At 42.8% G+C, this 13,040-nt stretch overlaps 1 protein-coding gene and 1 long non-coding RNA gene across 4 annotated transcripts in view; one reads left to right on the top strand and one right to left on the bottom strand.

Moving 5' to 3' along the window:
• LOC114483981 (uncharacterized) overlaps positions 1–13,040 on the bottom strand; it is a 93,963-nt gene that overhangs the window by 43,756 nt on the left and 37,167 nt on the right. The gene's annotated exons all lie outside the window — the stretch shown is intronic.
• ACMSD (aminocarboxymuconate semialdehyde decarboxylase) overlaps positions 1–13,040 on the top strand; it is a 69,438-nt gene that overhangs the window by 20,144 nt on the left and 36,254 nt on the right. For 2 of the 3 annotated variants that reach the window (XM_007116527.2, XM_024122343.1), the window contains exons 3-6: positions 342–438; positions 4,312–4,361; positions 5,723–5,959; positions 10,623–10,716. In XM_007116527.2, coding sequence (XP_007116589.1) covers positions 342–438; positions 4,312–4,361; positions 5,723–5,959; positions 10,623–10,716 — 478 coding nt within the window. Of the gene's footprint in view, positions 1–341; positions 439–4,311; positions 4,362–5,722; positions 5,960–10,622; positions 10,717–13,040 lie in introns of those variants that run through there. The other variant, XM_024122344.2, reaches the window with a different exon arrangement.

Raw genomic sequence — 13,040 nt, forward strand, 5'->3', positions numbered from 1 at the left:
CAGATGCTGGGCCATCGTCTTGGGTCTTGGAGCCAGAGGTTCTGGCAAGGTGACCTACACAATCCTCAGTTGTGTAGTCCCAAAAGGCCATGACCATGACCTTGTTCTCTCTGTGTCCAGCCACTGATATCCACAGAGCACACCCCTTCAAATCCAAGCCACTATTAAGGCACAAGGACAAAAAGTTGAGTTCTGTTAAATAAACAGATTTCTACTTCTTCGAGGATTAAGTAAAAAAACCCTAAAAAGGTTAGGGGAGAACCACATTCCGAAGCATACAAGGAAGGATTAATCTAAGTAAGCTTAGGTCACCTTTCGCTGATATGAGTTTTCTGACTTAGGGAGAAGCAAAGATGTTGAAAGATGGGAAGGTCTTCAGAGTGGTCCAAGAGAACTGCTGGGACCCAGAAGTTCGCCTTAGAGAAATGGACCAAACAGGTACTTCCAATGAGAAACACTACCAATGTTTGCATCTGATGTAAGAGGCATGTCTACCGCTAAAGTCTGTTGACCACTTTAGGTGATTTATGGGATGGCAACTTCTGATCTCCTCTTTTCCTCCAGGCCAGGCTGTTCCAGCTTCACTGGGGGAGGGATGGCACCTTCCACAATGATGTTTTTAGAGTGTGGATTTAAAATTTTTTGAAATAAGGTATACCCTGTTTTAAAGTAGAATGCTGTATTATCCAAAAGATAAAAGTGGTATTTTATTATTTAAAAAAATTTTAAGTTCAAATGCATAGTATTTACTTATTATAGAGCCAATTAAAACAGTAAAAAGAGTTCACAGATTAAGGATGCCAAGTGCTTGGTTAGTCAGATTCAGGATCCGATTTTTTTCTGTAGTTTCTTTTGGTGGACAGTACACAGAATGTCCCCACTGACACATAAGGGGTGGAAACAGGAGCAGTTTACAAAAAAGTTAATCATGTAATCTCAGAATACTCTACAATGAAACCAATCCAGAAATTTGAAAGGGGAGAATTAGGAAATTTTTGTTTCCAAGCTGAGTCACTAACAATTTCTAAGAACTGCTTGCATTCCTCATCCCATATTTTAAAATCAAACAAATCCCCATAATTTAAAAGAATTATGAAATCCTATCTAAAATATGGTATGATGGGTAGGGGATAAGATAAAATAAAATAAAATAAAATAAAACAAAACATAATAAAATAGTAAAATAAAAATGTGGCATGACAGCCACATTGTGCTTTCACTTGTTACTACCTGGTTGATCGTGCCACCAAGGAGAGCGTGCTCCAACAAGAGAACCCAGCCTTCTGGACACGTGGACACGTGTGGTATCTGCCCAGAGACTGTGATGGGTACTCCCAATGACAACACTGTCAGGCCTAAATTTTGACATCAGTGGTCTAGATTTAATCCAGAAAACAAACAATTCATGCACACAGATAAAAGAGCCCTTTAGAACTACCACCTTCCTAACCAAGGACAAATGTATAAGAAGTTCAAAAATACACACAGAGAAGGCAGGAGACATTTTATTGCAAGGTCTGCATAAAACAAGTTAATAGATATCACCCCCAAATAAGGAGGTGGTCTCTGGCATGTTAGAATCTGGTATAGCTACTTTAGGCTAGATATTGCTTTATAGATTTTTAATATTAATTAAAAGTACATCTAAATTGCATTCAAATTGAACTTTGCGGAAAGCCTGAAGCACTTCTGTAGACCATTCCATAGAACATAGTATATATGCCCCTGTACTAGAATGGGGGTGGTAGGGGCACTGAGAGAGAACAGCTTCTTAGACTGACAGCAAAGACCAAGGTCTTACCTAAACGTGAAGCACAAGCAGCTCCCACCTCTCAAGGAGAAAACTAGTGGAAAGGAGACTCAGATGACTGGTGTCAGAACCATTGCTCACGACTGCAGTTTAGGTGAAGAGTGTCTCCTTTGGTTTTTGTTGTGTGTTTCATTCCACAGCTATCCTTAAGAGGACAGTCAAGTCTAACCCATGCTGAGCATTTTTCTTTGTGCCAGGTACTGTTCTCAGCACCTGACATATATTAACTCAATTCCTATAACAACCATCGTAGGTGGCATCTATTATTATGCCCATTTTACAGATGAAGAAACTGAGGAACAGAGGTTAACCAATTTGTCCAAGATCGCACAACTTGTAGGGGGCAAAGACGAGATTTGAACCCAGGCAGTCTGGACCCAAGTGCTTAACAAGTGTATCCTACTGCCTCTGCCGAGGTAAGAAAATGATGAAGGCACAGCACAGAAGGTTCCAGAAAGCCATGCCATCTTCACAGGGAGAAAAATATTATTGCAGTCCCTGGTTTACTTCATCACATCTCTACGTGGCAGGCATTGTTGTACCTAGTACCACCTGAGGGGTATTAGGAGGTGAAGTGATTTGCTCCGGATCACACAGCAGTAAATGGCAGAGCTAGAATTGTACCTAGGACTGTCTCTCTCATTCCATCACTTTTCCCAAGGGAGCTTTTCCGAAGCCTCCCTCAGGATGAGAATTGCCTGGGGGTGTTTATTAAAACTTTTTTTCAGGGCCCATCCACTGAGTCACAGTTTCCAAAGGAGGGCCTAGGAATTTGTTTTTACAATGTTCTTTTCCCTCTACCCCCCCGGCCCCTAGCCATTTTACTCAGCAGGTGAGTCTGGGGAACACTGTGCTGTTGCCAAACTGTTAAACACCACTTTAAAAAAAATCAGCTCTAATTGGGTTAGACTTGTTTTTTTCCCCTCTTGATTCCCAGAAACCAAAGAACATGCATCCAAATCAACCAACACATAAATAATGCAATTCACTATGTTAATATAAAATATGGTGATAAGTGATGGCCACTGGGGTATACAGAAGGTGCAAGGCTGGGCAGCAGCCTCATCCCACCACTTGCAGGCCATGTGATCTAACCTATAAAATTAAATACAGTAATGTAAGAAAAAGCATTTGTGTAAATGTAAAGATTTTACAATTGAACGGCATTTATCTGTTGTATAATAATCACTGAATACAAATCCTATCTGTGACAATGTTTAACAATGCTCTCTAATCAAATGCTGTAGTGTCTAGTCCTCACTAAACAATGATTTATTTATTCATATATTGGGTATGTTAAGGATAGAACATGGACAGACAGGTTTATGTGGTGTTGAAATTCAAGTAGGGCACGGCACAGGATAAACAACCACAGTCATGACAGACTGTAATAAGTTATCAGAAGAGGAAAGGAACAGAACAATGGGATAGAGAGTGGATGGAGTTGGAGAAGGCCTCTTTGATGATCTGACATTTGAACGGAGACCTTAGGGTAAAAAGGAGCTCATCCTGTGATGAGCCATAAGGAGGGCATTCCAGGCAGATGGAACAGCAGTGCAAGGGTCCTGGGGCAGGAAAGCACTCCAAAGAACAGGCAGGAGGCCTATGAAGCTCAACGTGAGCCCCCAGGAGAGACGGAGCCTTATAGACCGTGTTCAAGTTTGGATTTTACTCTGAATGTGATGAAAAGTGCTTGGAAGTTTGGAGCAAGGGAGTGACTTGATCTAAGTTTTAACCCTTACCCTGGCTTCCAAGTGTAGAACAAACTGTAAGAGGACAAGAGTGGTAGTCGGAGACCAGCTCAGAAGCTTCTGCAGTGGTCCACGTAGGAAATACTGGTGGCTTGGACCAGGCAGTGGCAGGGGATGGGGAGAGGTGAGAACATGAAAGGAACTGGAGTAGAGCTAACAGGACTTGCTGTTGGGTTGGACGTGGGCATGAGGGAAAGAGGAGCCACCACTGCTTTGGCAGCATCTCTCCTGAGAACCCAGCTCCAGGACTGTGAAGATAAGAGACTCTAGGCATCCTGGATGCTGGATTCTGGAACCACACACAGGGTCTCATTCTGGGCATTCCAGACAGTAGGACTCTACCCGTGCTCACTTAGGAGATGAATTAAAGGGGCCAGGAAGGTGCCTGAGAAATACACTGTCATGCATGACCGAAGATGAAAAGCCCTAAAAAAACTGATTGGGAAATGTCTTGCTTAAATAAAACTTCACAGGAAGGAGGGTTGGAAAAAACCTTTGAAAAATTGTTTTTTAGTTTTTCCTGAATGATCTCACTTCTGTCCAGCCTTTACTCCTCTCCTTAGAACTGACGCCGAGGGATGAGGGAAGCCTAGGACAGAGACCCTGCGAGAAGGGGGACAGGGGGGAGCAGCGAGGGAGGGGAGAGAGGAAGGACGGTGGGACGGAGACTTGCTGGGCTCCTCGGCCCTGGGAAATGTAGGAGTGCCAGGCCATTCTTCTCATTAGCTTTGCCTTTGTGTCTGTGTCTAGGAGTGACCGTGCAAGCCCTTTCCACGGTTCCCGTCATGTTTAGCTACTGGGTGAGTGTGAAACCTCAATCCATCTCCTTGGTGGGCGAAGGCTCACTCGCGTCCAGCTCCCTAGCAGGTAGACAAGATGCCTCAAGCCTCGAACGTTGCCCACCCAACTCTCCACCCCTTTAGAGATCAGCAGGGGCCCTCAGCTTCTCACACCACACCGTCCCCTCCCAGGCCTGTCTTCCTAGTCATGTCCTTGCTCTAGACCTGCATGGTCCAGTATGGTAGCCAATGGCTGCAGGTTGCTATGTGACTCGAATTGCATTTCCACTGGACAGCACAGTTCTAGACCCAACCTTAATCTCCATCAGAACTGACGTGTCTGCTGACTCATTCCTACCGTGCCTGGCTCAGTAATTGACAAGCCAGCTTATTCAAAAGTGATAATGATTTTGAGGCAGTGGAAGTGATGATAATGGCCTAATATGTTGCCTCTCCCGTGGAAATATACAATTCAAAACAGGATTCCTAAAGTTGGATGCCTTTCCCCAAGTGATGAAGTCTTGAGTGCTAAAAGTTTCAGGCATGATGGCAAGCCTGTGGAAGCACATTTTTGTACATAGTTGGGGGAGCACTAAGTACCCTCTCAACCAAATAAACATTCACACGTGTTATGATTTAATAAGCAATGGAAATACCACCTGCTCACACTTACTTCCTCCACCTGTGCTCATAATTCTAGTATTAGTGATTCAATCCTTATCTGTTCCTATCATGAGATTCACTACATAAAATAAAAAAACCCTAAGACCTCGAGATACCTGAATTTACCAGACTGGGTGCTATTCTGACTGGGCAACTGGGATTGCAGGCGAATACCAAATTCTTAGCAGTGGGGTGGGATGATGTTGAAAGATAGCAATAGCGGAGAGGTTACTCTTGAGTGTCACTGCCAACAGGAAGGACAGGGAGAAGGACAGACGGGGACAGGAGAGGTCCATAAGCAGCCCTGCATCCTCTGAGGAGGCGTGACAAGGAGGTGCCCTGAAATCTGGCACTCACCAGGCCCAGCTCCTGGGTTTGGGAGGGGGGATGCCTAGGTGTGCAGCCCTGCCGAGTTCTGTCTGCAGTTGGTGGGGTGGCCCACCCTCATTCCATGTCTAGTGTAGGATTCCAGGCCCTTCTGATTACAGCCTCAGTTTTTCTAATTAATCAGCAATATGCTAGCAGTTTTCTTTGCCTTGGCAATGACTGGCTTCTGGGTCTCCTGTGGCCAAGGCCTAACTCAGGCTGTGCTTCAGCTTTTTGAGGGGTAAAGCCACTGAGAGTGACAAATGACTGAGCCCCGAGGAGGTGTTGATCGGAGTAAATATCTAAAGAAGTAAGTTTTGAACCATGTGCTTTCCCTTACCTGTCTCCACCAGGCGAAACCTCAGGACACTTTAGAGCTGTGCCAGCTTCTAAACAATGACCTAGCTGCCACCGTTGCGAGCCACCCGAGGAGGTTTGTGGGTCTGGGGACATTGCCCATGCAGGCCCCTGAGCTGGCGGTCAAGGAGTTGGAGCGCTGTGTGAAGGAGCTGGGCTTTCCGGGGGTTCAGATTGGCTCCCACATCAACGAGTGGGACCTGAACGCCCAGGAACTCTTCCCAGTGTACGCGGTGAGTACGTGGCGCTCACTCTCGGAGCGTGGCCGGGAGCTGTGCTGGGTGTCCCTGGGTGGGAGAGATGCCTGATGACATGCTAGATGTAGGGGGAAATGTGGAAAGAGCTCCCCCAAATAAGCGGGCCATCCTACTAGAGGAGGGACAAGTGGAAATGCTTCCCAGGCCAGCCCTAAGTTAACTCAGTGAAATCTCTCTTCTTTCTAGCCCCCTTGCTCTCCTTTAAAAGTTTCATTTGGAATAAAATAGATAACCAACAAGGACCTACTGTATAGCACAGGGAACTCTGTTCAATATTCTGTAATAACCTAAATGGGAAAATAATTTGAAAAAGAATAGATACATGTATATGCTCAACTGAATCACTTCGCCGTACACCTGAAACTAACACAACATTGTTAATCAACTATGCTCCAATATAAACTAAAAATTAAAAAAAAATTTTTTTAATAAAGAGGTTATGTAAACTGGAAAAAAAAAAAGTTTCATTTGGAAGCCAAAGTACTACCCTCATCACAGCCACTGTGCAAAAGAATCAGGTTAATGACATACCCCAAAGTGTTTTTGCTTTGGAAAAAAATTCTTATCATTTTTCAAAATTATGAAATAATTTGGAAGAACCTGTGGAAAATACAAAAAAGTTTAAAGAGGAAAACAGCTATACATAAAATAAATAAGCATCAAGGATTTACTGTATAGCACAGGGAATTATACCCAATATCTTGTAATAACCTATAGTGGAATATAATCTGTGAAAAACAAACAAACCAAATCATTATGCTGTACACCTGAAACTAACACAATATTGTAAATGAACTATACTTTAAATAAATAGGAAAACAAAAGGAACCCATAATTCTGCCACCCAAAGATGAGTAAACACTGTTACTAGTACATTTCATTTATCTTTTTATTTGCATACATCTGCATATTTTATATTTTAATGAAATTGGAATTACACTATACATGTGATTTTTTATAATGTTTTTTTTTGTTTTTGAATTTTTGGCTGCATTGGGTCTTTGTGTTTTTTTTTTTTTTTTTGCGTTACACGGGCCCCTCACTGTTGTGGCCTCTCCCGTTGTGGAGCACAGGCTCCGGATGCGCAGGCTCAGCGGCCATGGCTCACGGGCCCAGCCGCTCTGCGGCATGTGGGATCTTCCTGGACCGGGGCACGAACCCGTGTCCCCTGCATCGGCAGGCAGACTCTCAACCACTGCGCCACCACGGAAGCCCTACATTGGGTCTTTGATGCTGTGTGCAGGCTCTTCTCTAGTTGCAGAGAGCAGGGGCTACACTTCGTTGCGTTGCGCGGGCTTCTCATTGTGGTGGCTTCTCTTGTTGTGGACCACAGGCTCTAGGCACGCAGGCTTCAGTAGTTGTGGCACATGGGCTCAGTAGTTGTGGCTCGTGGGCTCTAGAGCGCAGGCTCAGTAGTTGTGGTGCACGGGCTTAGCTGCTCTGCAGCATGTGCGATCTTCCCGGACCAGGGCTCAAACCTGTGTCCCCTGCATTGGCAGGCAGATTCTTAACCACTGTGCCACCAGGGAAGCCCCTATACATGTGATTTTGTATCCTAATTGAGAATTTCCAACCTAAGTGAAAATTCTCTCAATGCATGATTTTAAAATAGCTGCATAATATTCCAGTATATGGATATGTTTTATTTAACCAACCCACAATTAAGATACTTTTTAAGCCATATATTTTTTAAATGTAGTATAATAAAAATATACAACAAAAATAATACCATCAAAATGTTAACATTTGATGAAACTAGATGGTAAATATCTGGGTGTTCATTTTAGTTGTTTATAACTTTCTATATTTGAAATATTGCATAATGAGGTAGATTTTCAAAAACACAGTGCCATCCATTTCTGAAATATCCAACAGAAGTGTCCACAGTCCCATAGTCCTCTCTACCTTCTGTTCTTTCTGTACATAAATCTGCTTTCCTTAATTCCAGGATTCAAGATGCATAATTCTTTACTCAATTGCATTTTTAAAAAATTTCTTACTTCCCTCCTAGAATTATAATAGTGTCATTTTCTGTTATTTTCATTGTAAATGCAAAATCTTCAATAATGAATTAAGTAGATGTTGGCAGCCTCATCAGGCAATATAATCACTGATCATTTATTCATTTAATATTTATTGAGCTCTGACTACATGCAGAATGCATTCCATGTTTGTATCTGGACACTGCCCACCAGTTGGGGGACTGCCTGTTAAATTGCCTCCTAATGACCTGAAAGATTTAATGTTCCTCTAAATATCAAATTCCCAGAAGATTATTGGCTGCAGTGGCTGAACTGATCCAGTGAATGTTTTCTAGAAACTTTAATGAGCTCTGAAAGAGGATTTACTTGTGCATCCAAATTGTTTCAGCACAGTATGAGCAAGCCTTCAGCTGTAGGTCATTTTAGTATTCACTGGAATCGGCTTTATGAATCACTAAGGGGCTTAGAAAGCAACAGCAGCCCATTGGGGTCCAAACGGATATTTTCATTTATGTGACCAGCTCAATCAATCATTCTAACTAGGCTGTTTTGGGGGCTGCCAGTCTCTGTGGGGATTCAAAAGAGCATCCTGGCCCCATCTGACTTGTGATGTCCCGGGGTTGATAGCACATTTGTTTGGTTAGCAAGACTTGCCAGCCTTACCACTATCTAACTTGCGTCAGTAACGTGCTGAAACAAATGAGAGGAGTTTCTGTGAGCCAAGTTGGCTTCGTCATCTCGAGGGCAGCCTGAGCTCCAGAGCACCCAACTGTCCCCCTTATCTCCTAGACCTCCCTTCTTAGTGAGCAAACCCAACAGTACAGGCTCAGGTCAGTTTTCAGGTACAAAAATGATTTTGTGGTGAGTATGAAGCAAACAGAGTGGTAGTGGCAGACTGCCTATCACTTATCAGCCAGAAGACCTGAGTAACTTACTTAGCCTCTATCTGCCTTAGTTTCCTTCTCTGTAAAATGGGAGTAATAAAAGTACTCATCTCATAAAGGATTAAACTAGTTAACAATTGTAAAATTGCTATATATATTTAAAATATATATTAAATATATAAAATTAGATATTATAACATATAATATGTAAATATATAATAATACATGTTATATAAAATGGGACTAATGAAAGTGCTCATCTCATAAAGGATTCAACTAGTTAACAATTGTGAAACTGCTATGTATAAAATAAATATAATATACAAAAATATATATGAGTGTATATTATATAAAATACATAGTAGTATATAATATATATAGGATAAATATTATATATAAAATATACATACATACATATATATAAACAGCTTTGGCACATGGTAAGTGCTCACTAAATTTAAACTATCATGATTTTGAGGGTATAAGTGGCTTCTTTTTATATTCTCTACAATGTCTCACATGCAGAAGGTGATCAGAAATATTTGTTAATTTGAGTTGAATAGAAATGAACCGTCACACGTACACAGAATAAAGTTTTATCCTTATGAGGAGTGAAATCCCACCAAGATACCAAGATCACATGCCTCTGTCAAGCCCAAACCATCCCAAGAAGTTGATACTCTTTCCAGCCTGCATCCATTATTAGAAACTAATCAGCTGCTCTCCCTTCAAAAGATTTCTATCTCTTCCGCTCCCCAGAACCTGTTGAATTAAAAGAGCTTTCTTCAATCTGCCCGTTGCCTGCCACTTCCAGAATCCCCTATTGTCCCGGGATTATTTCTCCATTTTGAAAAGGCTTATGTACACAAGTCACGTTGCATCAGCCTGGTTAGCCCAAATGTTTATATGTAGAGGTAGGATGAGTGACGCTAGCACCCCAATATATTTGGAAAAGAAATGGTCCAAGGAAAATCTGTTTTGAACCTTGACAGGCAACTAATATTAAAAACCTGTTGTGAGGACTTTTTCTAATTAAACATTGTGTTGAATAAAGGTCATTCCCTCCAGATCGTATTTCTATTTCCCAGAAGGTCCTGGAGCAGGTTTGCTCATGACATTCTTTTCAGTACCTGCCTGGCTGAGGCACTGACAGCTCTTTCCTTTCTAAAGTCATCTCATTCACAGTGGACTCTTCAGGGGCTCAGCTGTGGTTCTGAGGCTTTGTGAGTGCCTGTAGATCCCAGAAATTCCCACCCAGTGTCAGGCTCGGAGTGGCCAGATGGCGTAGGTCAGGCCAGTTATGAGCCCCTGGCTCCCAACCCATCACTTCCTCACTTTTCACATCGTCGGGTTTCCAAGAGAGGGAGAGGAGGGAACACTCCACCCCTGACTCCAACACTACAATCTGAGCAGTCCTTCCGAAAGAGGGGACCAAACAGGAACCAGCAGGGAAATTTCCTCACATTTGAGGTGTGAGATCAGTCCTCGAGTAAGTTTTGCTCTCAGCCAAAGTGTTTCAAGGGTAGATGTTTCATCAACCTCAATGGTAAATCCACCAACACCCTTGTTAATTCTAAGTGTTCTTTTTAGTTGCCAAACAGGAGCAGAGTTTATCAATATTCTTTTGTATAGATCAGAAAAAACTTCAAAAATATTTTAGTTTATTTATTCAGATCAATATAGACCCAGAGAAAAGCAATACCCTAAAATAGTGCCCTATAATTTGCTGGCTCATCCAAATAACCCCCTCCCTCTCTCACTGCTTCTTTGAAGGAGGCTGAAAAGCTGAACTGTTCCCTATTTGTGCACCCCTGGGACATGCAGATGGATGGACGGATGGCCAAATACTGGTTCCCTTGGCTCATAGGTTTGTGTCAGCTTGGGATCTGGAAAAGAGAGTCAAGCCCTTAGTTTTTTCCAATTATCTATGGGACCCTATTATGTCAAAGAGAGAAGGTATGAATAACTAACAGGATTGTGAGTTATTGAGCTCTTACTTACTCAGATAGTGCTATATGTATTACCTCATTTAATTTTTTTAATTGAAGTATAGTTGATTTACAGTGTTTCAGGTATACAGCAAAGTGATTCAGTTAGATTACCTCATTTAATTTTAATCTTATCCACACAAAACTTTATGAGGTTGACACTATAATAGCCTTTTTTTTTTTTTTTTTTTTTGGCTGGGCCACATGGCTTGCAGGATATCTTAGCTTCCCAACCAGGGATCAAACCTGTGCCCCCTGCAGTGGAAACTCGGAGTCCTAACCACTGGACCACCAGGGAATTCCCTGTAATAGCCATTTTATAGATGGAGAAACTGAGTCTCGAAGTGGTTAAGTTGTTCAGGTCACAGAGTTAAAAAGTGAAAATGGAATTTACATAGATCTGTCTGACTCCAAAGCCACCTCACTACACAGACTCCCAAAAAGGCTCTGAAAAAAAGTAGCCATGCCTGTCTAATAGATTTTTAGAGGCCAATGATAGCATCAGCCCTTACAAATGAGAACCCTGGAGTTACAAGTAGAAAGAAGGTCAGCTTCTACCGCCCAAGGATCTGAAACACTGCATTGCAGATGACCAGGCTTTCAAGTCCCCTGTTACCTGCTCTTTGCCACCTGCACTGTTCACCCATGGTTCCACCTGAGGGTAAGGGAAGGGCAATGAGGAGAGACCTTTACTGGGCCTACCAAGCTCTGGATAGGAGCTGGTCCAGATTCTCTTTCTGCTCTGACATTTCATGTCCTTGTTATTGCTTTTGGAGATGAATGTGTTTAGTAAGGCAGCTTCCTACCCATCCCCCACCAAATTCTTGAGCAACAATTAGTCAGAAGAGATAAACTAAGTAGCCCCTGTGCTCTCTACCTTCTAAGAAAATCTCATCCTGATTTACACAACACTTTGACAAGTTCCACAAACTTATTTGCGTTGCAACTTCCCACATGAAAAACAAAGGAGAGCATTTACATAGAGGATCATTTCACCCCTCATTATGCAACACATATATATTGATCCTTTCCAGCACGCTGGGCACTGAAGATGTACCAGACATGGACAAAACCTCTGCCCCCCTGAAGCCTGAGTTGACAAGTACACAGATCATAAACAAACAGGCTAATTTCAGAATTTTACTCTGGATGCAAAGGCGGTCTTTAGGAGACTGCAGAATTCCCAGCAGGGGAGGGCCATGATCCAATTTACATTATAAATATTCCACTTTGGCTCCTACATGGACAGTGATCGTGGGGTTATTGTCCAGGTAGCTAATGGAAAGCAGAATCACAGGACCAAAAGGAAGCGATGCTGTCCATCCCCCTGCCTGCAGGGAACTCTACCCACAAACCACTCCCAGACAGATGTGAATCCATCATGCGTCCAGAATTCTCAAGAGGCCAAGGATCCAGAGAGCCAGGGGGATCTCTGTCCATGGAATAGTGACAAGCCTAAGGCAGGATGAACAACCAGTAAAGCCCCACTAGGCAGCCAGAGAATCAGGCTTCCCCAGAAGGCCCAGGGCTCAGTCACGGAGCCCCCAGAGATTTCTTAATCACGGTCTGAAAAGCAGTCATCTGGAAATATAGCCCAGATTGACTCCATGGAGGTGAAGGCATCAGGCATGGACCAGCTGCCTCTTCTAGAAGCACAAAGTACTTGAAATAATTCATTTTAATCCAGTTATTTTCAACCTCAGCTCTACGAAGCAGTAAAGATTTGGTAGGAATATTAATATTAGTTAATATTTATTGAGCACTCACTAAGGGGCAAGAACTAACCATTATTAACCCCAGTTTACAGATGAGGAAATTAAAGCAGGGAGGCAAATCATATTTGTTGAGCCCCTCCAATGTGAAGTTCTGGCCAAGAACTTTCCCAACATCATCATTTGCAAGGTTCCACAAGAGCCTTCCAAGATGGGCAACACTGTCCCCATTTCACAGGTGAAGAAGCCCAGACTCAGGGGCATTAAATTACTTGTCAAAGGCCAAGAAGCAAAAAATTGGAGGAGAAAGGGTTCAGCCTAGACTCACTGTACTCTGCTTGCCCCACTGCACACAGAATGGAAGCTGGGAGAATCAGGACAAAAGACAGGTCCTCTGGCTCCTTGACTGTTCTAGTCATTAGATGACTCTACTTGCAAGTGGCAAATAGGAAGTGTCACATGGTTTCTGCTTGCCAAAGTAATGGCCTGCA

Source organism: Physeter macrocephalus, chromosome 2 (assembly GCF_002837175.3).
Source record: "Physeter macrocephalus isolate SW-GA chromosome 2, ASM283717v5, whole genome shotgun sequence".
Classification (NCBI taxonomy): domain Eukaryota; kingdom Metazoa; phylum Chordata; class Mammalia; order Artiodactyla; family Physeteridae; genus Physeter; species Physeter macrocephalus.